This window comes from Besnoitia besnoiti, chromosome III, assembly GCF_002563875.1.
Source record: "Besnoitia besnoiti strain Bb-Ger1 chromosome III, whole genome shotgun sequence".
Lineage (NCBI taxonomy): Eukaryota > Apicomplexa > Conoidasida > Eucoccidiorida > Sarcocystidae > Besnoitia > Besnoitia besnoiti.
In genome coordinates this window covers 1,483,459-1,508,338 of record NC_042358.1, presented here as the reverse complement: position 1 = coordinate 1,508,338, position 24,880 = coordinate 1,483,459, and the positions used below count along the sequence as shown (strand labels likewise).

The 24,880-nt window shown below is 53.1% G+C and overlaps 7 protein-coding genes across 7 annotated transcripts; 3 read left to right on the top strand and 4 right to left on the bottom strand.

Annotated features, from left to right (window-relative positions):
* Positions 1-1,109: 1,109 nt before the first annotated feature.
* On the bottom strand, positions 1,110-2,260 carry BESB_045260 (uncharacterized protein; the record flags this gene model as incomplete). Its single annotated transcript, XM_029362977.1, has 3 exons — positions 1,110-1,385; positions 1,504-2,088; positions 2,207-2,260. 3 exons carry the CDS (start codon positions 2,258-2,260, stop codon positions 1,110-1,112), a joined length of 915 nt encoding a protein of 304 aa, XP_029220343.1.
* A 985-nt stretch (positions 2,261-3,245) lies between these two features.
* Positions 3,246-6,932, top strand: BESB_045250 (uncharacterized protein; the record flags this gene model as incomplete). The annotated part of the gene is made up of 1 exon (XM_029362976.1): positions 3,246-6,932. The coding sequence occupies one exon, from the start codon at positions 3,246-3,248 to the stop codon at positions 6,930-6,932; it is 3,687 nt and encodes a 1,228-aa protein (XP_029220342.1).
* Positions 6,933-8,502: 1,570 nt separating this feature from the next.
* Positions 8,503-9,983, bottom strand: BESB_045240 (uncharacterized protein; the record flags this gene model as incomplete). The annotated part of the gene is made up of 3 exons (XM_029362975.1): positions 8,503-8,742; positions 9,105-9,233; positions 9,459-9,983. The coding sequence occupies 3 exons, from the start codon at positions 9,981-9,983 to the stop codon at positions 8,503-8,505; spliced, it is 894 nt and encodes a 297-aa protein (XP_029220341.1).
* A 2,831-nt stretch (positions 9,984-12,814) lies between these two features.
* Positions 12,815-16,674, top strand: BESB_045230 (uncharacterized protein; the record flags this gene model as incomplete). The annotated part of the gene is made up of 16 exons (XM_029362974.1): positions 12,815-13,001; positions 13,065-13,145; positions 13,273-13,354; positions 13,415-13,424; positions 13,482-13,509; positions 13,562-13,603; positions 13,659-13,695; positions 13,841-13,868; positions 14,177-14,244; positions 15,152-15,252; positions 15,328-15,468; positions 15,538-15,758; positions 15,831-15,981; positions 16,119-16,223; positions 16,289-16,422; positions 16,498-16,674. The coding sequence occupies 16 exons, from the start codon at positions 12,815-12,817 to the stop codon at positions 16,672-16,674; spliced, it is 1,593 nt and encodes a 530-aa protein (XP_029220340.1).
* Positions 16,675-17,559: 885 nt separating this feature from the next.
* On the bottom strand, positions 17,560-19,275 carry BESB_045220 (uncharacterized protein; the record flags this gene model as incomplete). Its single annotated transcript, XM_029362973.1, has 1 exon — positions 17,560-19,275. One exon carries the CDS (start codon positions 19,273-19,275, stop codon positions 17,560-17,562), a length of 1,716 nt encoding a protein of 571 aa, XP_029220339.1.
* A 1,807-nt stretch (positions 19,276-21,082) lies between these two features.
* On the top strand, positions 21,083-21,913 carry BESB_045210 (Maf family protein; the record flags this gene model as incomplete). Its single annotated transcript, XM_029362972.1, has 1 exon — positions 21,083-21,913. One exon carries the CDS (start codon positions 21,083-21,085, stop codon positions 21,911-21,913), a length of 831 nt encoding a protein of 276 aa, XP_029220338.1.
* A 1,947-nt stretch (positions 21,914-23,860) lies between these two features.
* BESB_045200 (uncharacterized protein) lies at positions 23,861-24,880 on the bottom strand (the record flags this gene model as incomplete). The annotated part of the gene is made up of 1 exon (XM_029362971.1): positions 23,861-24,880. One exon carries the CDS (start codon positions 24,878-24,880, stop codon positions 23,861-23,863), a length of 1,020 nt encoding a protein of 339 aa, XP_029220337.1.

The window sequence follows — 24,880 nt, the reverse complement described above, 5'->3', positions numbered from 1 at the left end:
GATCTTCGGAGGAGTGCAGCGAAAGGTGTGCACTTCCTTTCACTGCGCGATGGAGAGCTGCTCGGCACTGTACCCCCCGAGCTCTGCGGCCACTCAACAGAAGTGCTCCAGCTATCGGGGGATGGTCACGTAAGCGCCCTGGAGTTTTCGTCCCTGTGGGTCGGCTAATGGAAATCCCCCAGACTATCGCTTGCGGCGATGCTCACGGTAAAGTGTGCGATTTGGAAAAATGCTGTTCAAACATTCATCGGCCTCAGGGATTGTCCGGTTGGTCAGGATTCCTAGGCCCCCCGATGTGCCTCCCGAGGACGACTACGACGAAGCGATATCACCATCCAAGTTCTTCCACCACACAAATTCGTCCTTCGTCTCCGATGCTCCGTCAAGCGAATTCCCGCCGTGCCGCGAGCACGCGCAGCTGCCGGGAGTAAGGCAGTTTCTTGCCACTACCCGTGCCAAATTTGCTCAGCATAGGTGATTTATTCTGCTCAGGTCACTGACCACTCGCACACACTACTGTCAAGCCTGTCCAGAGACATGCTCTATGAGTCGGAGCAGCATCATTCCACCAGGACAAAGAGGAGCCTACCGGAAGAAGGGCCACACGAAACCGATAACACAGAATTCAAACATCAGAAAATACCGTAGAGCGCACTAGCGTGCCCAATTTACCAGCCCGCCTGAGGAATACGCTCAGGGGATGCTCTGAGCTTACTGGCAGCACTACGTGAATGTGCACATTTCTTTTATTGAAGGTGAACACGTGGAGTTGCAAGAATCATGCGCATGGGCACTTCGCCGTTTTCGAACGAAGGCCCCGCTCTGCTGGTGTAAAGGGTTTTGCCGAGAACTCTTGAAACCACGACTCATCACAACTTGTCCTATGGTAGTTGCCTGATCCCCACCAAATAGTCTAGCAAGCTCAACCATCAGCAGCACTCTATATATCCTCCAGACTCAGCTAAAAGATACAGGAGACGAAGGGAGGAACCAAAGCTCCCATAGCAATCACCTACAGACGGTTACTCCGGGCACAATGGCGATTGAGGAAACGGACGCGCGAGGCGCCAGGTAGCTGCACCTGCGGCTGATACTGCGAATATGGGTTCCTACACTTCTTCAGAACAAAACGGTGGTTCATGAGAATCCCTCGCTGTTCGAAAGCTCTCTCTATACAAATCAAAGGGTTCCAGGCTTCCCACCCGAATACAGTCCGATATGTCAATCCGGGGGCAAAGCTTATACAGCTCCTCGAGCGCGTATCGTTCTCTTGTCACCGGTGTCATAATGTGGACCTCCAGGTCCATGAAAGCCAACACAATCCATCCCGAGTATCCACGGCCATCCCGCCCCAGCAGCTTTCGCATGTGAGTTTCCCACATGGCCTGCAAGACAGAACAAGCGCATGCAGACACAAGAACAATTCTCCGAGTCCCTGTAATTGCCACTCCCGAGTTCGACAAGAGGGACATCCTGCCACTCATCTCTGCGCTACAGACTTACCACGATTACAGCTTCCGCCAACGAATCGAGATGTGATGCACTGGTGCCAGTCATTATGACCATGGCTTCTCCTTGAGGCGTTAGACCACCAGAAGCCTTGTCAGCTTGCTGCCCTCGTTGCGTGCCATCAAGCCATGCGTCACTGGGTTGACTGACGAAAGTTTCGCAACCAGAACCTGGATCACTCACGGAGGAATGGAGGAGTTTAGTTGAGGGGGGACACGACATATCCTCCGTCCAGCCCACTCGAGGCACGCCCGGTTTCTTCCACAGCGCAACCATTGACTGCGCCTTGTGTGTGTCCGCTGCCCGAACAGCAGTGAACACAGGATCTAACAGAAACTCGGGGATTGTGCGGTTCACATCGCACGACCCTACCAATCCTGTAACCAAAGGCATAGCGCAGTGACCGCGAATTTCATCATCTGCGGTCCACGAGTGGCGCCGAACGTCTTGCCGACTTGGCAGAGTCGTTCGAAAAGGCTTCCGCGTAGCCCTCTGGACAGCTAGGGCTGCAGCGTTTGATAGGCCGTCGTAGACATGGTCTTGCCCGAGCTGCGACGAAATGAATCCGGCGGCAGCAAACTGACGCACGAAAGGCTGTACCGGTCGATCCCACACGGCGTTTCGCCGAATCCAATGTATTCTTCCATAATTAGCTCTTGCCTGGCATCGTACACGGATAGGTACCCGAAGACCTAACCGGTTTGAGCACCTCGTTGTTTTCCATAGCAGAGCACTGCCGTCCGAGCCCCATGTGCGCGCTGAACGTGACTGTGAGTTAGGGTAACCTGAGTCACCATCACGAATGAATCCTGCCTCAGACAACGTTCCAAACGTCCATCCTTGAAAACAAAAGGCCAGAGTAACGAAAACGATGAGTGCCACGAGGCAGCGACTCCCCATCACTTGTCTGCAGCTGGGCGCGGTGCGCGTCTGTGCGCAAAGCGTGCTTGATGCACACAACTGAATTCATCACAAGAAGGGGGGGACAGGCAACGACTCATATTCAGTTATAAGACAAAATTATGGTACCTAAGAATGTCTACATCGCGGGGCCGGACTTACTTACTGTGCACTAAGCCTCTTTTCGCTCGCTTGCCTTGTGTTGGGCGGTTGCCACTGCATGCACTCGGTCCGGTGGAAGACAGCGCATGCACACACCAAAGATTATCGCAGGATACCTCTTGGGTCTCATTCAGCAGTCCTGCACAAGCTCCCCTCGCTACTTCTTTTGGCACAATGGTGACAACGAAGGTGTCGCTCATCATTATTTCTGTCGTAATTATAGAGCTTGTCGACAGAAGCGCCGCCCCTATTTGCTGTCCGCTGTTATCCCAGGCTGCAAGTCTGGGCTCCCTGCGTTGATTCATGTTTTCTCCGAACATGTTCGATTCGACACTGGGTAGTTTCTTTATTTCTGTAGGACCTTCGCAGTGGATGCTCGTCTGCGAGCCTGTGGAATGCATTCTTCCGTCGTTGTTTCGTTGTCGCCTGTGACACAGCTCGTAAGAGGGAAACGTCAACCATCGTGTGACTTCCGCACACGGCCACCGCAGCGAGCCGCGGCGTGGCCTGAAACAAGCATTACGAGGTCTCTGCGGCTCGTGCGGATACATTGAGCAGTTGGATGCCAGCGAAGGTGGAATGTGAGTCTCCTGTTCCCGATAGTGGCTCCTCAGCGTGAAGGAAAAAGCCCCTCATTGGACGTCGGACGCAGTTTCGCTAAAGAAGGCGGCAAAATGGCTCGACAGGCGTGGGGCCATGATGATATCAGGTCTCGTCCCGTAATGATGGGTGCTGGCGACTGGGATACGCTTCAATGTGGGACGAAGACAAGCGTTGAGCCACCTACTCCTTCTCCTCTGCTGTCTCCACGGGTGATCCTTCCGAGCGCTGACGTAGCTCTGCAGTCCACGGCATTAGGCGCGCCGGTGCCACAGCATGTGGCCTCTCAGTCTCTCAGGAGCTCTGCTTTCTGTTCTTTTTCTTTTTTGGACCCTTCTGTCTGCACTGCCATCTACACGCCTCTGCGGTCCAGCGCGGCGGACGCGGGAAGTGAGTACTATCCTCGAGACCGATGGCTCGCTTTTCTCAATGACTATGGCTGGTTAGGAGCGAAAATTCAGTCAGACGCTAGGGCGTTTGCCTCTCTCTACACTCCGACCTTCCGCCCCTCTTCACCTTATGTGCCTGCGGAAGCAACATTGGGGGTTTGGTGGCTGATGGACCTCGTGTTTTCCTGGTTATTGTCCTTGATGGGTCATGGCATCCGCGTTGTTCTCTGCTGTGGGAGAAGAAAGCATTCGTGTTCGAGAGGAGCTGCGGGACGGGGTGTCCTCGCAGTGGTCGCGGCTCCAGAAGTGACATGTCGAGGAGGGGGAGGCTGGTTCACTGTTGATGGAGCGTGCAGCGATCTGTCCCGCTCAATCGATGCTGGTGGTGACGTCTTGCTGGTTTCCCTGTCGAATCGACAGCAGCCGTTTGCATCCAAGCTGAACCGCACGAGCTTGGCTGGAGAAGGCATTGACGAAAGTCCCTCAGCTTATATGCGTGAATCGATGGTGCTCCTTGGGCATACGGAGGCGGCATTACTTCAACGCAATTGCAGCCAAGTGCCATCACATGAGGCATTCGTGGGTGATTTTGCGTCAAGGTCTGGCAGCGAAATCCAAGAACTTTCTACCAGCAATTCGAGTCGTGGTGAAGTGGCTGCTCCCAATACCATAGTGGACACCAATCGGGTGTTTAGCGGGTCACGGCAGGTCACTGCTGCAGCGGGTTTCGATTTCGGTGCTCATGGTTCATTCATATTTTTAGGATACAGTGACGGCCAGCTGGAGAGTATATCGAGCTATCAGCCAGAAGGTGACTTTTGTCCCCTCAGTGGGTCAGTATCTTCTTCGCTCGGCTCAAGCGGTCTGGTGGACAACGGTGCAGGCAGCTGGAGACTTCGCTGGGTCGACCACCTTGACTGTTGTGTCAGATGCTTGCGGGTCTCTCCTTCTGGTGCGAAGGTTTGTGCTCTCACTGAAACCAGCGTATTTGTGTTCGATACCCTCGCTTCCTCTACTTCTCCAATGTCTGCTACCAGTAAAGTGCCCCGGCTTTTGGTTGTCGGCGGAGAGGCGTTGCTTGGTCATGTACCTGTAGCTTTTTGCTGGACAGGAGAGTTTCAGCTTATGGTGTTGAACAGTGGAGGACGGCTAAGTGTACTACAACGTGATCCGCGCAAAAGCGTTGCATCATGGTACTCCGTCGGCCGCGCGCGTCTGGACGCCTCCACACGCGAACAGCTGAGGCTGGAGATGCGGAAGGAAAGCAGCAGGTTGATGGACGGCAAGAAGCCTCCCAAGAGTAGTACGCACTTTGTGCGAGCGTCGGTACCCGTAGCTACGCTGGATTTCCATCCTGCCCGCGAGGTAGTGTACGTTTCGGTCAGAGGGAGCCCGCGACCGCTCGTGTTCGACTGGAACGTGCCTTCTCAGTTATTTCGCTTTTCCGGGAGGGACATGACTGAGTGTCTCCTCAGGTTGACAGGAGAGCAGATTCTGATTGAAACGCCTTTAACCGAGATGTGTCTTCCTTACAGAGGCCCGCTTCAAATGGTGCAGGGGCCCTCCCACCTGGTTGATGAGCGAATGACAGAGGAGCGGAGGAGAGGGGGAGAAACGAGAGGAAATGGAAGAAACTCAGATGGATGTGGGAACTCATCGTCTTCAGCGACAAAGGAAGATGGTTCAGCAAGCGTGTGTCGCCCCAAACTGCGGAGCGTTTTGACGGTTGCACTAGGCAGAGACGACGCGCACCGTCGGGCTTACGTGGCTGCCATTCATGACGGTTGCGATGCAGTCGTTGTGTACGACGCCAGTCCTCGGATCCACACACAGCAGCCTTGTGATGTTAGACAGCAGCACTCACCTCTGTTATACTGGCTGTCTCCGCCGTTCCCGGGGTGTTTCCCTTCCGCCATCGCTTTTGGTTCGGTACCGCCGTCACGCCAAAAAGGCTACGCATGTGGCGCGCCAACTGTCCTTGCGGTGCAGTGGTCCAAAGTATGCTCTTCAGCATCGCACTGTCATTCCACAATGCCCGTCGTTACCTGCCTACATGACATGCCGCAAGGTAACCCTTCACTTCGGCATAAGAGAACGTTGGCAACGGCTGTTGCGCGACGAGGACGCGGGGGTCTGCTGAACTCGGTGTCATCCTGTCCTGTTACTCCATTGCCTCAAGTGACTGGTTTTGAAGATGAAACACTCAAGTCGTGGCAGGAGGCTTCGACGCTCGGCGCGCCGGTGTGTGGTTATGCGGAAACGCGGATGAGAGCACATTCTCCTCACCGAAAGCCTCGAACCGAATCGTATTCGGGCGCTGGCGTGTTACCACCTACATCGTTCGTGAGTGGACGGCCTGACGACATGCTATTCAGGAATGATGATCTAGGGCGAACCAGGAATATTGGTGGAGCAGGGAATCCCGTTCTTGGTGCCGAAAGACAAGGACTTCAGTACGAAGACAGCTCGTACATGCTGGAGTCCCAACGGCCTCGTCAGCTGGACACGTCGCTCCGACTGTCAGCACTGTATGGTTGCGGGGGTTCACACGACAAGATTCATCGGTGGAACGAGATAAAGGGGCTGCCAGATCTCGCAGAGAGGGGAGAGAGTGGATCCGGCCAAAGCGAAAGCGACTGGCTAGCCCGGTGGCAGCAGCAGCAACAACAGTTTGCTCGCAGTTGGCAGCTGGCTCCGCCAGCGACTCACGACTCCGAGATCCCGCCCGCAACAAGTTCATCCTTTTCTCGGTGGGCTTTCTCGCATAAGGTCCCGGCACTACGTGCCTCGCCCTACGGTGCACACGTGCCCTACAATCGACTTTCTCCTGTCCCCCCATCAGGATTGAACCTGCCGTTCGCCGTGGGACAAGGACAGCAGCCGTATTGGGGAGATGCAAGAGGCGCCGCACTGCAAAGCTCTGTGGCAGTCGATGATATATGTAAAAACGGTCAGTGGGGAGGCACAGGGAAGCATTCGAGAGCTTACAGCGAGCGACCAGCTTCCGGCTCGGGGCAAGTGCCAAGCACAGCATGCCCCAGTGAGTGGTCCCGGGAAGCTGGAGGTGTGCCGACGCAAATGGTTTTGCCAAGCGGGGCTCGGTTTGCATCATCTGTGCTGGGCCAGTCGTCGGCCGCAGACCCGTTGCAATCAGCAAGCAGGATAGCGTCTCCGGTGCCCCAAAATCCGGGCTTCTGGGCTTCTGGGATACCGCAAGAGATGACTCTGACGTCTCCGCAGCTTGCCTCATCTGCGGTGCCTTCGTCCGTTGGCAGAGAATACGGTGACTACGCGGCCTCGTTCGGATGCACCTGGCGAAGACAGGCAGCTGCACGAGCGGGTCTCGAATCGAGTGCCTACAGCCGATGGTGACGTGAGAAAGCGTACAAGCGGCTGTTTCAGCCGCCCTGAAAGGTTTGCTGCAGGTTTTCAAACAACGGCAAAACGAGGGAGAGGACCTGCGGCAGCACAACCAAGAGCTGTGAGCGTCTTTGATGTGATGGAAGACCGAAATACGTTTTTTTGCATGCGTCAAGTGCCACGCCCGAAATCCCTGCCCCGTATAATTCTGAGTCGTCTGCACTCGACTGCTCATATCCGCGGGATGCTTCACCAAGACTCAGGTGCGTGTGTGTGTAACAGTTGACGCTTTCCGTGAGACAACGTCATGTGAACAAAAGCGCCATGAGTGCAGCGACGGATGGACACTGACGATTCACTTTTTTTCTGGCAAGAGCGCTCACCGACCGCTCCCATGGTGAGCCATCCCTGATTTTTGTAGTCCTAGCAGCTAGGCAGCCAGATCCATCCACAACTCTCAGCTCGGATGCGGACTGGAATTGATTTTCCGGATGAGCTTGTGGATGGCCCGGCAAAAGACCATACGTACCTCACCTCGTTCGCGTGCACAACTTTGTCCCGCGCTTCAATTATTCGACCGCTGTGATATTCTGGTGAATCACACTGAAGAATCCGACACGTTCGCGGGCAGCGTGTACTCTCGCACTCGAAGTTCCTCGGCTTGGCTGAACTGTCCCCACCTTTGCGCACGCATCACCGCAGATATGCACGGGCGTACCGTGAAGGCAAGAAAGCAGAAAACAAAATGTTTTTTCTGGCCGCAAGGCTGTGTATGGGCAACATCAGGAGGCCATGCAACTGTACTAGTAACGCTTCCGCACCACTACGGAGGCTTCTCAGTAGAAGCCTCCGTAGTGGTGCGGAAGCTGCCGGTTTCACGCTCGTGGCCTGAGAGATATCAAGGTTCATATTTCGGGCGAGCAATTTTGTGTCCATTGGTCTTCCTCACGACTGGCATGTATTCATGCGGTTCCGCATCTGTACCAAACGCAATCGTATGAGCTTCCACAACCACACAATGTAGCGCGTGCCTTCGCGAACAATCTTCCTGTCGCGACTGATTTAACACACATCTGTGAATTGATGTGGCATGGCCTCCAACGGCACACCTCCCCATGTCAGTAACCGCGCTTACGTTCGACAGGAACATGCTCCACGAACCAAACGACTGTGCCGGTGCACATGGATTGACTTTGTAGCCTTGTGCATCAAGTAAGTCTTGCCAACCGAACGAAGATGCTGTAATTCACGACCTCGTCCCACGATGGGTTCGCGGCCCTAAATATTCAGCGTAGTGTAGCATCGCCTAGGAGTATTTACTCATATAAAAACAAATGTCAATCATCCGAATCCCCAAGAAGCAAGTACAAGAACTCAACCAAGCTGAATCACGTATGCAAGGGGAAAATAAAAAGGTTTTGAACCAGACATCAGCCAGCAACCACACACCCCCACCTTGCATGCGTCTCCCCGAGTGTGCATCAACCGGTTTGTTCTTCTGACTGCACGGAAATCCGGTTTGCAGACCAGAGTCACCCCGCGTCCCGCCAACAGCACCATAAAACGATGCGCACGTGTCCACTTAGCTGGAGTAGTTCTTGTTCACATAGCCGTACAAGCATATCCGATTGACGAAAGTATGCACTGTATTGGCTTGATTTTTTTCAATAAATAAATGCAACGACGAACACCTCTGGAACTTGCTGCCCCGCAGTAACATGCGTTCCTCTCCTTTGAGCTCGTCATATGTTAACGTCATGATCTGGGCGGGAGTCTCGTCTGAAACCGTACTGAAATCGAGATTTGCTTTGTTGCTGTAAATCTGTACCACAACACCGAACAGGTGGCAGGAGAGGCGGTTGTACCGGCGAACACGGACTCAATGACATATCCGACCCTCCGACAGGGGAATCGATACAGTCGCATACGTGTCTGCCTGCTCCTGCTCCTAGAAATACCACTGACCGTTTCATCAATCACTGTTCCACGGGGCTCTCATGCTTGCTCATGCATGAATCCGTCGGTGTTCAATTCGAGGTTTGTGCAGCGTTTACTGCCTCGTTCACCCAGCCATGCGCGCGCTAAGACCCGATCCGCTGCGGGATCGCATATCCCTCTATGAGTGAATGATCACAGCTAACAGTCACACGAACTCGGGCTGATGATGATACAGACACAGCTTACCTTGATCAGCTTGGGCTCAGAAACTGTGCCTTCTTCCGGCAGCTCATCATCTTCTTCATTCGTATCGCTTTCCTTTTTCCATTCAAAGCTCGACGGGGGCGCTGAAGACCGAATGGCTACAGACGTAACCTGGAGAGCAGGTAAGCACCGAGCATCCCGTGCGGTCTAGGTAAGGAGACATACTTACCCTCCCCGTTACTGTAGTATGACAAATGTGCAAGGGCAACGAGTCAGCTGCTACTATGTAACACTTTTCCATTTAGTATGGTACGAAAGGGATTGCGAAATGCATCTCGTGGCGTCCCGGCGGCATACGATAGACGAAGGATAGCCTCTCTCATCACCACGGCTCACCCGCACTGGAGAATTGAAGAAAATGTTGATTAGCAGCTGCTCGTCGACGTCTGACACTAAGCACTTATCTGTAGGATTTGCCAGTAAGATATCCTGTAGAGTCGCAAGCGTGATGTTCTGACAGATGTTTGTTGCCTCCGGTGGGTTTTCAGCAGGGGAAGTTGCGCATTCACCGGAAAGTTGATTTGTACGGTCAGCTGTCACCGTTGAGGAAACAGACGCATCAGCGCTCAGCTGTTCCGACTGGGCCTCCGCTCTCTCTGTATTGCTTCCCGCTGGTGTTAACCCTTCTGTGGGGGAGCAGGAGCGCCTCCCTGATTCTGCATCATCGTGGGCACCACGCGAAGCAGCTTGTTTACTGGGTTCCAACTGATTGAGGCACACAGAAAGCTTGAAGTTCACAACGTTGTGGCACACGCACAGATCCTCCTCTTGCTCCTGCTGCTTCCCGGATTGCATTCGTTTCAGGAACAAGTGTTCACGCATGCGATTAGTATTGGAAGCAGTAGAATCGATGTTCGCCATTTTTACCCTCAAGCATGAGGACAGGGAGAGAAACGGCACACGCGCGCTCTGCTTCGCGCGGGGGTAGCAGAGAACGCCTACGAACAAAGCTATAAAAGGGAGCCCTCTAGTTGTGGTACTGACTAAGGCCGGCAACACCGGAGATATAAAAGCAGACACCAACAACCACCGGCAATCGGCTCATGCTCTGTGTCACAAAACTGACTTCAGTATCTTGTTGTATCCGAACTCACGAAACACTAGCTCTCACTCTGTGCGTTCGAACGTCACGGATCGAGCAGTCATGGCAAAGTCATTCGCGTGCAGAGCTATCCGGGGGAACGGGCATGGCTGGGTAGAACGTGATTTTCCCTGATGGAAAGGACGTCTAGTTCGCCAAAAAATGCATGAACAAAATCTTGACAACAACAATCTAAGACGGGATTACTCTGCGTGAGTTTCTACCACTGGTTGCACATTTGTTGTTGTGCCTGGAAAGCTGGCACGGCCTGCGATGACGGGACCATTCTTATATAGGGTGGTCGGTGTAAAGTTGCACGATGACTCTCATTCGGTGAAGAGCTTTTTTCTTGCGCTTCCGCAAGTCTCTTGATAATTCTTTTGGCTCTTTTTTTCTGGGGGATTACAAGACACTTCAGGCTCCAGTGCAAGAGAGCTGTGGTTTGAGTTATTTTGCTGGCATCTTCTGTCTTCCTGGGACAGGCGGTCGCTGCGGATAGCTCCCCTGCTGCCTACGGTGATTTCGCGCGCTCGATATCCCTTTGCTCGTGAGGCATAACAGGGACCACACCGGTGCCAGTGTATGATGGCACAACGAGGAGCAGGGAGTTTCTTTACCGTGTAGTTCTGGAGGTGGTGCTCCTGCATGCTTAAGACTTTACCCGCGAGAGGGCGTAGATGGGTCCAACCAACGTCGCGGTCCGTTGCGCGTACTGCGAGCAAGCTGCTCATTCAGAGGCCGTGGCACAGTAAGGCACTAAATGAGAGTAAGAATGTCATTCTTAGTGATATCCAAATGCCCCCCTTTTATTGTCTTGTAGTAACAATGCCAGTGTTCATCGGCGGCCTACGATAAACGCGTCTGCCGATCCCACTAAGCGGGTGGGAATACCATTGCAGCTTTACAGAAGACGGTTCCGCGGTCAGGCAGTGTTGAGGTTGCGTGTCTCCGGCAGACAAGACTCGCTTAACTTATGGCAGTGGAGATCGTGTCATTGTGTCCGTGACGCCGCGTGGTGTTCGGTTGATACCGGTCGGAATTCTTCTGTAAGCTGTCACGCGAGCTCCCGGTCGTGGAGGGCAGTAAAGTCGTTGCACGGATTAGAACGCAGGGAGAGGTACATCAACGGAGTTTTTTAGATCTCCCTGCCGCGTGTGCTCCGGCCTGCCTGGTGTCGTGAGGCCTTGCTGCGGTTTTCCGAGCGGGGTGTCGAATGACAAAGAGCCTACACATTGGCACCGGCAAATGAAAAAGATGGTGACGGGCAGCCCGACAGGGGGGGGCGCCTCCAACTCCGAGGCGAATGACACAAGAACTACTCTCCCGCGATCATCAGGTAACCTTGCAGGGCAGGAGTTCCGGCGAAGGACAGAGAGCACGGGGACGGGAAGTGAGTCGCTAGCGACCGTACCGCGGGAAGTTGTGCGGCAAGTCTCATAGGGGTGAGATAATGATGCGCATGACGCAAGGCGTGCAGCTGTGCTTGGCGTATGATCATGTTGTGCTCACAGACGCCTATTCTGAAGGGTCAGGCAAGCCAAGGAGTACATTCTGGAGTGCTTTTCGTCACGACAACTTTTTTTTGGTTAGGATGCAAAACGGCGAGCATGTTGACCTGCTGACCCATCGTGCTGAGTCGACTTCTGCGTCCTCCAACTGCGGTGATGCAGCTGTTGTTGCCGACAATCCAGGGAAGGATTTGAGCCGTCTCCTTCGGGAGTTTTCTGATCAGACGCAGCGCATGAATTGATATCTTCCTCGTGGCGCTCTACTGTGCGGTTTGGAAGGTCTACAGAACTACGCGCTGTGGGGTGTCTCGCGACCGCCAGACATGCGGAAGATGTGCTGGAGTTTTTTGTGATGCTATCCATTAATTTTTCGGTATGCCTTCGTTTCAGGAATTAACGTGGTTGCTTTGAGAGTTCCTAGCATTACCTCATGGACAACAGAAGACAAGCTTAAACTAATGTACGGTGCTCCGTCTGATCGGCACGGGGCCAGGCCAGTGCCACATTGACTAGGGGTCGACCATCTGTGTTGTTACGATTGGCCTTCATGTGGGATATATGGACCAGTGACAACGTAAAGACAGGAAGACGCACCGACTGCGTGGGAGTGCATAAGGGGCACAGCGCCCCTGCTGTCATTAAAGATGCATCACGGATCGGTGTGCTTCCATGACCCAGAGCATTTGAGTCAACCATAGAGCCAATGCTAGTGTCACCCGAACCCAACCTCACGTTTCAGTGAGTGTTTGCCAAAGCCGAAATTTTGGTGCAGGCGCGGTCACGAAGGTATCAGTGTAAACGGGGCGGTGGCTGTGCTGCATGACCCTTACTGGTATTTCTGGGATGCGGCAATGAGAAATAAAGTGTTGCATTACCTCTCCGCGACCCCTGACCATCGTGCGCTTCAAAGACTTGGCGTTCGTTCGAGCTTACGTTATTGCACGGCCAACATGGACGCACAGAAAATCAGTTACAGTACATACACCCGCCAGCAGGGTGGCAGACTAACATCGTCGCTACATTGGTCGTTCGGCGAAGCATGCAACCTCGGTCCTCTCTCCTATATTGTTGCCCGCATCAGCGAGTAAAGCAGAGTTGGAAAGATGCGGAACTCATTTGCCATTGTGGTCATGGCTATTTCCGCCCGCTTCACGAATGCAGCTTTCGTGCCGTCGGGCGTAAGCCAGTACAGCGCTTCTGTGCTCGACACAGCTATCGCTAACTGCCTACAGATGATATCCAGCACGGAGTTTGCTAGTGATGACCAAACGCTCATGGGCGAAGCGGCAGGTAGAACCGTATGAATTATATTGTGAGTGCAGTCTGTCGATGTACCCCTGCCCCGTATTTCAGGTGCCATCGTCGGCAGCTCCGTCGAGTCTACCAGGTCTTCAGAGCAGCCAAGCCTTGACAGCAACGCCGCTGGGGTTGTACGTCATGTGCAACCCGTGCATAAGTGAAACACGCACAAAGTCCTCGCTTCTAGATAATGCAAGATTTGGCTGCGAGAACGCCACCAAAAGCAGGTTATAACGGCTTCTTTTTTCGGGAGTGGATATAGAAATAAAGCCTCTTCCAGTCTCTGCAGTCCATGCTGCCCTGAACGACGTTGAAAATATATGTGAGCAGGATTATTCACAGACGTAGGTGACCCTTCTATTTGCAATATGACTTTAGCCCGTTAACGCACACCATGGCTTTAGATGTCCACTGGTTAGAACATTATCCAGAAACGGCCTTCAAAAGCGCTAATTTGCTGTTTTCCTCAAGGACTATGAATTGGCTGGACATGCTTTTGGTAAGCACGGCAGGTACGATATGCTCACTGATCCAAGCAAAGATGAATGCAGGACCAACTTCTCTGGTGTGCGCTCCGACTTCTGCGTATGATGGTAGGATTTCAAGCAGTTTGAGAATCGGTGCATGACGCTGTTACGCCACTCAAAGGCCCATGCAGGGGAGACTTGCTAGACCTTCTTTCAGTGTACGCCTTGCAGCTACGCACTTTGTTTTGCTTGTATACGACACATCAAACTTCCAGCAAATCCTCAAGAGCGAAGAGGACATGGGCATCTCGTTGCATGAGAGACTGGCCCTGTGTACGGTGTAATCGGAATTTTTCGACGCAGTGTCCAAAAGGCTGGAGACCCTCAAAAGGTAACGCAGGACGACACATACACACACACCCAAATAACCGGTCAGTTTTAGTAAAAATCACAACATCGCAGGATCGTCGACAGCGTGCGAAGCTACAGCAGGTGACTCAACGCAGTGGGACGCTTCAAGGAAGGGAATTTAGCAGAAGGCCGACGCTCAGACTACGAAGGGCCGTGTGCCAGGGGAACAGCAAACTTCGACGGCTTTAATATCCACATGAAGCAGGAGTGGAGCGTTAGGTGCAGGGCATGGTGTAAGAATCGATATGAATGTATACGCACTACCACCGTTGACTTGTCTCCATGCAGGGCCCTGCGCCTCACCACCTCAAGATATCACTGGGCCTGACGCAGACTTCCCACTCACGCGTACTGCCGTACGTCGCACACACCCGAGCAAACTGAGGACATTTACTAATCCATTCTTCTGCAGACACTATGGAGGATTCTGAGGGTGCGTATAATTCCAATACCGTGTCTGGCTATTACTCAACAACGTGCTCGTCAGGGGTATCAGTAATGCCTGGCGATGCCATGCAGGGGTGCAGTTGCTCAAGCTTCCAGCGCCATATAAAGCTTCTCAAGCTGGCCACGCGAAGCGTAATCATCCTCCACGACAGCTAAAACGATTGCCTGTGCCAGTCTATTCCCCTCCTCAGGGAAGATCCGCTTAGAGTTCAAACGGTGGCCACAGCACCTCTGCAAAATTCTGGATGTGGGCACAGGGGGGCCATGCAGTGGTATCACTGGGCGAAATCTTATGGTGATTGTCAGTTGGTGTTCTCGCAGAATTCGAACGCGGGCTGACACAATATACAGATGAACAGATACGTGCCACTTCTTTTGCCACCCGTATTCTCTTGATAGGAACTGTAGAACGACTGCCTGGTAGGGCCAGCCGTACGACGGGAATCAGTTGGTACCGACCGACAAGGCTCACTGAGCGTGCTCGTCTGTGCATCAACTTCGCAGCAAGAGAGTGCTGACAAGCTTACTTCCCACTTTTCACCGATTTAGTAACCCATCTGTCAAAACCTTCAACAATCGAATCTGGGAGTCTGACGACAGTTTCTGAACCCACATTCCAATGCTGCCGTCTATGGCCCATTACACCGGACCCCCATCAACGGGGGGCTGTTCAAGCGGGCTGATACATCCCATCGGCCGGCCCGAGTTCGCTGCGTATGATTGTGCCGTGAAGAAGACTGCATCCTTTTCTAGATCTTCGCTACGGGGGGTGCAGGGAAGCCATGCAGATGTGTCGTCTTCAACACTGTGTCGCAGCTTGCCAGAGCGACTTTTCAGGCGGTTTGTGGTGGCGCTGCTTTTTCTCGCTTCACCTGGCCGATTCTCAAGAGCACAGCTGGTCACGGAAGTCTACGAAAGTAAGACCGAAAAACGCCTGAAAACACAAGGTGACATTCCTTCTACCGCGTTACCTTGAATCGCTTTACGCTCAGCGTGTACTGCCGTCGAAGGGGAGATAGCACGCTGCGGGCCTGGCGCAAACTGTTTCATAATCGGAGGCGTGCCGACATGCCACTGTATCATCGACGTGGCCACCGGTTTACCGCTGGCGGGAAATCCGTACAAGGCTTGTAGTAAGCGCATTAAGAATGCAACCATCTCGATGGAGGCAAGCCCGGAAAGCGTGTGCTTAAATTTTGCAGCATGGGACATAAGTGGCAACTGGCAACTCTTTTCGCACTACTCCGACAAGAAGGAAGCTGATAAAGAAAAGAAGAAGCCGCGAGCGGGAGTTATGAGACAAGTTCTTAGTCCCCTATCCAATGAGCCATTTGTCATTCGGCTTCACAGAACGGACGCACTTCTCAGAACGAGGTACCTTCTGGGAGCAATCTTCGTGGTTACTCCGCTTACTTCATTTGCGGTACGTCGTTCGCCTGCACCTGCATCCAACTATTCAACACATAAAATTTTTGTGGGACTGGTGTGAATACAGGCTGGCGTTTCGGGTCGAGCTTTTGTAGATGCGAGGGACAACATCTCGATTATCTTCGAGCAGGCCGAAGGCTTTGCAGATCATTATGGACGAAGTATCTTCTTAAGAACGAGGCTCCACGACACTTCGCTGACGAAATTAGAGAAAAAGCGTGAGTGCAGAGAGAGGTACTGGTGTAAAACGCTCCCACGCGTCGAAGACGTACCACAGACTTCATTGTTCCTTGCAAGACCAGGCGAACGACACGGACGCGATGCCATCTTTTAAACGTTTTCATGTTCTGTGCAGTAACGGACAAAAAGGATCTGAAGGGCAACTGGGAAAAAAATGATGGGACCATCGTCGAAATTTATGGTGCCCAGGCCCCGCGGAATTGGCCGACATTTGTAAACAGTAAGAAGAGCTTCCGTTCTGCAGCCACTCTGCTGTCATGCATACAGAACTTACCTTCTGTACAGACTTCCTTCGACAAAACGCTGTCTACTGGTACAATGATCCGTCCTACGGTGACCCGGCCTTGAGGATGAGTACTGCCCTCTTTCTCGATGACACTCTTCCGGAAGAACGAGCGGCATTTCAAACGAACGCCCAGGTAACTGTCCTGTACCAATTGAAGATATTGAATAACCTCAAGGAGCGCGTACGTTTCCTGTGTGCCTGGATGCAGTTCGTGCAGCTGGGATGGTACGGCGCCCTCCGATTCGGCTCGAACCGCATCGATATATATTCTCCAGCTACTGGCGAACCGATTTACAGTCTGCTACGGATCGATACACTCCCTCCGTTCACCCCGTTTGGAATGCCCGCGATGCAGGTGACCGCCATATGCACGACCCACAGCTGACAACAAAGATACCAAATGCCGGTATCACCAGGACATCCTAGATCGCTAGCTACCGACTTGTGAATCCATGCGAATTTCGTACCCGCACAACTAAACGATAGTCAATCGGTTGTCTGCCGATCCACCGGTGCCTTATCTGTTCGCTCAGGAACTGCTCAAACCCACAACGAAGGAAGTGATCATGATGCCGTCTACCACAGAATTCGAGATATCCGTTGAGGCGCCGACAGCGCCTGTGACGATCCCAGGAACTGCCGATATTGCAGCTAGTAACGGAGGGATATCAAATGGAAGAAGATATGACGCGTCGGACGACCATGACACCTTTGCGGAAGCCATATTCAGAGACGAAGCGCGGGGAAGTGCACAGGTGAGCTATAACAACCACACCCTCGAATTTCACTTCTAAATAATGCGCCCCTCCCTGTGATGTGCAGGAGTTAATGGCCGCCGCATCTGATATTTTGGCGGGACTTACTAGGATATCGAACTAAAAATGAATCATCGCGGTAAATCTGTCAGATTTTGTTGTTCTCCAAAATGCCACCTATTCCTTGACTTGACCTGCCGTGCTCAGTATCCGAAGAGTTTATGATAATCCTGTAACCGTAGGAGCTGACGCGCAGATAGTCATCGCACCGTTCGCACGACGGAAGTTAGGAGGAACAGATGGACACTGTAGTGCCATTGTTCTTGTAATGTCTGTTAACACTGCGACAAGATAAAACTAACTGCAACAAAACACATGAGACTCGGCAAAGCGGGTCTCAGAACACCAAAGGACGTCTAGCAACACAGCGTCATATGAATCATGTTTCACCAGGCACCGGCGACAGAAAACAGTTCGTCCATGAATAACAAAACTTGCCTGAGGCACATAGCATCTCACGCATTAGTAGCTGACACTTCAGCAACCGCCACCGTCTTGGCCGGGTCGTTTCGCGAGCACTCCGTCCTGGAGTTCCCAAGACGACACGACACTGCACGCCTGTATGCCTCTGCGAATGTCCCGTATTTGCGTATTGGAAAATCCTTGACATTCCATTTACCATTTGACATATATCCAGCGCGAAATTTCATCGCATAAGAATCATACGAGACACCAGTGACACGAGGCAGCGTCTTGAACAAAGTTTCGTAGCATACGTTTTTATTCACTGCTGCCTCCAAAGATCCAGGTGCTTCTGCACACTGAACATCAGCGCTGTCAGTCCTCACATCATCAAGCAGTCCTGCTTCGGGGTCGTTCTCAGCATGCTTAGACATGATTTTCAGCTTACGATGACGCACCGCCATGTTGTATGCCTGTTCAAAACCATGCTTGCGGACCCCAAAGTACTTGCGCATGACTTTCCTGGTTTCTTTGTCATGATACGTTGAAACCCAACGAGCATGCACACGATCGAAAATAACTCCTGCCAACTTGGGCAGCTTCTTCGCCATTTCGGAATATGCTTCAGTGGCCTCTTGCTTTTCTCCGTCTAGCGGAAACTCATCTTCGGTACAACATGTCCTCGTCGTGCAGCCTTTGTCGCTCGTGCTGTGGAAGACATCGGTTGACTCCGCTTCCATGTGCCCGCATAGTGTATGTAACTGCGTCTTTTCCGAAACCACGTCAGCAGCTGGCCAGCCAGGTGCATGCGAGATGGCATTCCAACGGATACCCAAATGAGACATTTGCACCGGCAGAGCAGTCTCGAAGTTTTCACCTGGACTAACTCCAACATGATCTGAATACGGCGAGGCCGATGGCGTTTGCGACTGCGAGACTGGAGCAGTCTGCAAGTAAGGCCGAAAGTGGGAGCCTTCGCTGTTTAGAGAAGTCTCCGCCTTGGCGGAGGAAGGGTGCCCATGTGCTGGCTGCGCCGCTGTCGTTCGTTCCGGATCATCTTGTCTCGAGGGAGCATTAGTGACGAGCTCCTGATTAGTGTCGTAGAATAAGGATGCCCTATCGATGCCATTCTTCACTTGTTGGCCGGACTCTTTGGGCGATGAAACAGTATATATGAAGCAGGGGTTGGCGGGGACCTGATTTTGTGCGTGCACTTCTGCCGGCACATGGAAGGAAAGGATGTCATCCAGGCGGTCTTTTGTTGGCGGAAGGAAGTGACGAAGTATACCGCCGTTCACTGGAGTTGAGATTATCCAATGTGTTCTGTCAGCATTCAAGGTGACGTAACTGATGGGTCGACCCTGGCTACTGTTGGTCTCGACTGCCGGAGGCTGGATGACATCAGACTTGGCAGGAACCGCAGAATCCTCTTCACCTTCGGGCATAGCCTTGCTTCGTGGAGATGCACAGATATCAGACGGCGGCCCAGTTTCTGCGTCACGTGGCCGTTTCCTGCTGGGAGAGGCAGGCCCGGATATGTCGCAGCATTCTGATGCTGGTCTCGAGGTCACGACCCCGCGGCCGAGCAGATCCACGAGTACAGGAAGATGTGCAGGAACACAAGGCGCAGATACAGGAGCCTGGAACTGCTGGCTGAGCAAATTTGCCCAGGCAAGCAAGAGCGCTGCATCCGGGTTACCGGGGGCAGCACACGGCGGATTGGACTCGGGTACGGTAGTTTCTGTGCTAGCACACACTTGAGACGCCATGTTTGTTTAGTAGCTCACGAAATGTATACTCAGCTGCCTCCAAGCATCCGCTTCAACAGAGGAAGATGGAGGAGGCGCAGTCCCAGCCAACACGAAATCGTTTATCAGACGCGCCTCACGCGGACCACACGACACGGTTGGCTACATGCTACACGAAGGACTAGCCTACTGGAGGCTTTAAATGAGCATCACGCTAGTGAAGTGCACTGCTTCCGCAAATCTACGCCTATTCATAAAGCATTTGCGCGCACGCTCGAAGACAAAAGACTCCTGTTTGCAAGCCCCCCCCGCGTTCGCTGGAAGACGAAGGCCGTCGGAAAAAAAACACTTCGCCAGGACAGCGATGGAATGACGCAAACGCACCGAGCAGAGCGGACGCGACGTATCCTCGCCGAAAACGTTGAGACAATAGCAAAAGGAAAAGACGTTTCCTCCGTCAAAAGACACTGAGCAACGAGCGATGTGACACCTCCGTCCCAACTCGCTCAAGAGCGCTGCTACGGGCAGACTCAAACCCGTCCCCCCGGAAGGAGAGAGCACGACCGCCAGGCGAGGCTTTGCACGGCGGCCATAAACGACGCAGTAAACTACTCGATTGCCCTATGAATAATCTCTATGCTTTGAACATTTGCATAATCAAAACGGTGCTTATCAAATTGGGAGAATGACCGTTCCAACTCAACCTGAGCATGGCGGTGCACCGCTCCTTGCTCTGTCCGAAGCGGCAAGACAGGAACTGCGGGCACGTAGACGCGAGGCCTCTACGCATTTCGCACGAGGTTGCTTTGTTGAGTAGTGACCTCGATAAAGTGCTTTAAAAAGTGAACACACTCCCGCCTTTACGAACATGGCATGAGAAGAGTCAATGAAGCGTCACAAACAACTGCTAGACTCGCGAGGTCACAGAAGAGAAACTCTGTTTGCATCTGCTGCTGAAGTTCATCCGAGTCACCGACCTTCGTCGAAGGATCCCCAGTTCCGCCACGGCGGCGGCCCGCTGAGGGGGGAAGCGCGGCCCACGCCTTCCCCAGCAGGCGAATCATCGATCGCCAACTGAATCCATCATAATTGCCTAGATTGTCATTACTGGGCGCCATCTTCTCTTTGACGGTCCACAGACCCAGTTTAGGAAGCATAATTTTCTCTTGTGCCTTCATATAGCCCGGGAAGGCGGATTTTCACCTCCGCAACTGCTGTACGGCTTCCGGCCACTGTGTCTGTACCTTGCGTGCGCTGGTACTAAGAGGTGAATCGAAACATTTTCTTGCGGTTCACTGCCGCTGAATGACGAAGACGGAGAAATAACGCTGTTCATGAGCTTCCTATGCACCTGAGGACTCGTTTCGGCCCGTCCTGCCTGTTGAAGCGTACCAACTGACCCCCCTGTTACTTACTGTCTCCGTCTATGGGGCTAGAGCCTCGAATTAGTGGACTGCCAAAGCAACTCAGGCAGGTACTACAATTTACTTCAGCAGGTTATAGTTCTTTCCATGCTCAGGCGCCCCTGACCAAACAACCCCATATTTCGTGGCTGTCCGAATTATTTACCTTCCAGCGGGTCTGCACCACTACCAGGGCAAAGTACTGGTGACTCTGGTTCCGAAATGGTGCTTTAAGCATTCGGCATTCGAGGCCGTCGGCAGCTGCACTCCGGTGAGCCATTGCCATCACGACTCACAGTCTTGTGGAAAAAACCACATTTCGGCCCTTTGTGCCTGCTGGCATTATATTTGACGCGTCCTCCCCTACAGCATCCGAGTTTACGCGTCCGGCGATCACGTATGTACATGCTTTTTCGGTGGCAGCCATGATGGAGGTGGCCGATTTTTTTGTGAAAAACCGCGTCATTCTGGGATCGTCGAGCAAGTGGCGCCGGCAGGTTCTCGAAAGGCGGGGATGCCCCTGCGGCCAGATATCGCCTGCCATTGATGAGAAACAGATTCGCCATGATGATCCCGTTGTTCTTGTAACGATGCTCGCGAACAAAAAGGCTGACGCATGTCTAGAAAACCTCAAGAAAACGTCTCCAAGTAGTGTGTTCCCTGATGGCTACGTCTACCATCTCCACGCACGAAGTTCACCTGAAACAGGCGGCATAGGTACAAACATGGCAGTCCCGAACAACTCGGGGACGGTTCTTCCATCATACCCCAGTTGGCTGATATGCTCTGACCAAGTCGCAGTATTCAGAAATAGCATCAGGGAAAAGCCGGCGAACCGGGATGAGGGAGAAGCCTTTTTGCGGGACTATTCCGGGAGTGGCGACCCGGTCCAGGTGATCAACGCGACTGTGCTCGTCAATTCCTATTCGAAGAGGCGAATCGAGCGGATCGATAAGGGTGCAGCGTGGTTCCGCCACATACCCGATGCAGATATCAAGGAGATTCTTGACAAAGGATTAGTCCTAGCCTGCGCGGGGGGATTCGCTATCGACGACGAAATTATGAGTAAATATGTCGAGCGAATCGATGGTGAGGAAGAGTGCTTCATGGGACTACCTATGTCCTCATTCGGGAAACTCATCGAGGGCGCTATTGCGCAGGAAGGTGGCCCGCTCTCAGCCGGCGTACAGAAGTGTGCGCGTGGATCAACAGATCTCCCTTCAGCGGACCCCCGGGTGACCTGGGCTGATGAGTGACTCGGGAATCCGGGCATGGATTCCTATGTTGGAATCCGTGCCTCTCACGCCAAGAACATTTGATATTAAGATGTCTTTGACATTTGCGCGACTCCCGGCTCTAGACTCATCTCACGTATTGACTGAACCCCCCACGTATCTTCCCTTCCGCTCAGTCGCGCAGAGCTGCGTCTGAGGTAACATTTTCCATCTGCATGGGCTGATCTAAACTGTTGCCCGCTTGCGTGTCCTGCCCGCTAAATGAGGGATTGTCCGCGAGCTCCCATTCATCCACACCTGCTGTCTGCGAAGAGAGACATTGCTGTCTCCCTGAGTTCGCCTGCCGTCTTCGTTCCATGTATGAGAATAAGTGGGGTTGCGGGACATAGACCAACAGCGTATCTAGGACGGCTGTGAGTCGGAGGGAGCCCTGGTACTTGTCGCATTGTTTGCTTGCGCCGACAGCTGTCTGCAAAAAATACATGCCTCCGCTGATCACCGGCGACCGGTAAATTGAGCAGGTGCTGTCTACTACTACTACTACTACTACTACTACACAACACAGCGAACCACAGTCAAAAAAACTGCCAGGGAAGACTCTCTGCACCAACGAACTGCGCTAAACTCTCGCTCGCGATACGCCAGGAAATCACGCGAAACTGGAGGGAATAGTTCCCCACTTGTCTGCTCTAAACGGACGCGCGCCTCTGATTCCACTCGCAACATTCGCGGTGTCATTATGCAAGTGGCTTGAGATCTTTAAACAAAAAGAGCGTTGGAGCGACGCGCCCAGAAAAGGATGCGCACCTTTGACTGTCGATAATATGCACACTCTGGTAGCATCCTACGCAGGGAAAAGAACACATTTTAGGACGCAGAGGCGAATGCCGGTGCACACCGCGGGGCGGCGCAGATGTGGAAACTTTTCCAGGAAATGAACAGCCACGCTTTTTGCGTGGCAATCAACCTGCTGTCATCCTTCCCTCCGAATCAACCTCGCACACGCCTGGGATAGTAGACGTCCCACGTAGCTGAATCGTCCATATAACACGTCGACAGCCAAACGTCCAAGAAGAAAGGCAATGGGGAAACCGAAGCCGCACCACTGGGAACTCCCTGAAGGATATACAACAGCCACACAGTCAAGACACGTGCGTGGAGTAAGGATCCTACAGAATATATCGTCAGAGACCACCCATCCTTTGAAAGGCAACTGATGTGCTACTCCATTCCGAGAATCTGATCTATAGAGCGCCGCAATGTGTGTCCCTCAAGGAAATGCAGCCGAAGCAGCGAGATGACCCTGATAGATTCTGCATCGCTCCATAGCGGTCGGCTACGCCCCAGTGTGTGACATCACCACGCAATACTACTCTAAACTGAGGAGATGCTGGGTAAAAGAAGACGACCAAGCCATCGCGGACGTCAAACTGAGGCAGCAACAATCCAGCGTAGTATCAAAAGCGAGACGTATATGCGTCCCCAACAGGACACACCCGACACAGGGGCTGACCTATCTGCGCTCACCTTGCTGATACTGAATGAACGGCCAAAAAAACCTGGCTGGCAGTAGAAGCGCCCATCCCTCGTGCTTGTCGCTCCGGTGCAATTGTCGATTCGCGACGCATACAACTGTGTAACAGAAGGCCCCCTGCAGAAAAAACCACACACCACTTCCAGTGCATATGCATGCACAGGAGTGCTCGTTCAGTCATCCACGAAAACCCACAGGGAAACAGGAAACATACAAAACGATCCAAACCTGTTCGGAAAACTCCATACGTGCCCCTCATGCGAACGAAAAAGGAACAGCTTTCGACCCTATCCAAAGACTAAAGACCTGTCTCAGGAAGCAAAGGATACCACACAGACGATCATCACCACGCCTATGCCCCGTTCGCCACACAGAGATCTCTGAGACAGGACTCCTCATCAACTTTTTCTGGAGAGTACACACTACGAGTTGGGCTACTGGTTCAGATCTTGAAAGCCAGTCACTTTGGGGAGCAGTGGGACGTTGCGTACCTTGAAGAGGGATGAAGCGACTGCAGCGACAGTGCGGTTCACTGCCTGACCGACAGCTCCTTCAAGCCCTATGAGGAAACTACGCTGACGCCTTCCCGAGCCAAACACCGAATCCATCATGTCGTAGACATCCCCGGTGTGTTCGTGGTCTCCCAAGTCTCCTCTTGCTGTCCGGTCCCTCGCCGTCTTCTCCAGTTGTTGCTCGAGACGAATAATGCGCCGCTGCAGCTTGGCTTGAGCGACGAAATCTGAAGCGCCCCCTCGGCCCCCGGCAGCGTTTTCTGCCCGTAGCGCCCGTAGTTCTCTCACTAAGATCTGACAGTTTCCCTCCGCCTCATCTTCGGCACGACCGGATTCGGCGCCTGCGAGCTGACTCCCCCCTTCGCTCTGACCTGGCGCTCGACGTCGAACCCCAGACGCCCGGTGTAGCGGCTCCGGAACGCCATCGTCGCGTACTCCCGTCCCCTCTCCTCCGCTTGAACCCTCCATGGAAGCGTTGCCCGGCGCCGCAACAATGTAACCGACAAAACGCTTAAACGAAGCGATATTGAGAGCAGAACGCTGCGGACAGCTACGCTTACTGACGACCCACAGATACTTTGCACTGACGGTTAAGAAATCCGCCACCAGAAGCGCGAGCAGTAGACATACAAAAGGGGCAGCCGCGTAGACTGGATCATCATGATGCAGTGGCAACTGCGCGTCAATGGTAAGCGAAGGCGATCCGTCGAGAGGACCTACAGAAAATGACCCTCTTTTCACAGGCGAAGCCAGGAATGCACAGACAGCCGCTCTCCACACGCTGGGAGCAGATGAAGCAAGCCTTACTGGCGGCGGCGTAGAGCCACATTCCGTGGGTTCTGTGCAGTCAAGAACACCTCCCGCATACCCGAATTGCAAAAACGGACCCGCTGCCGCTAGAATGACCAGGGTGGCGACGCCGACAGAGCTCAGCGACGGCAT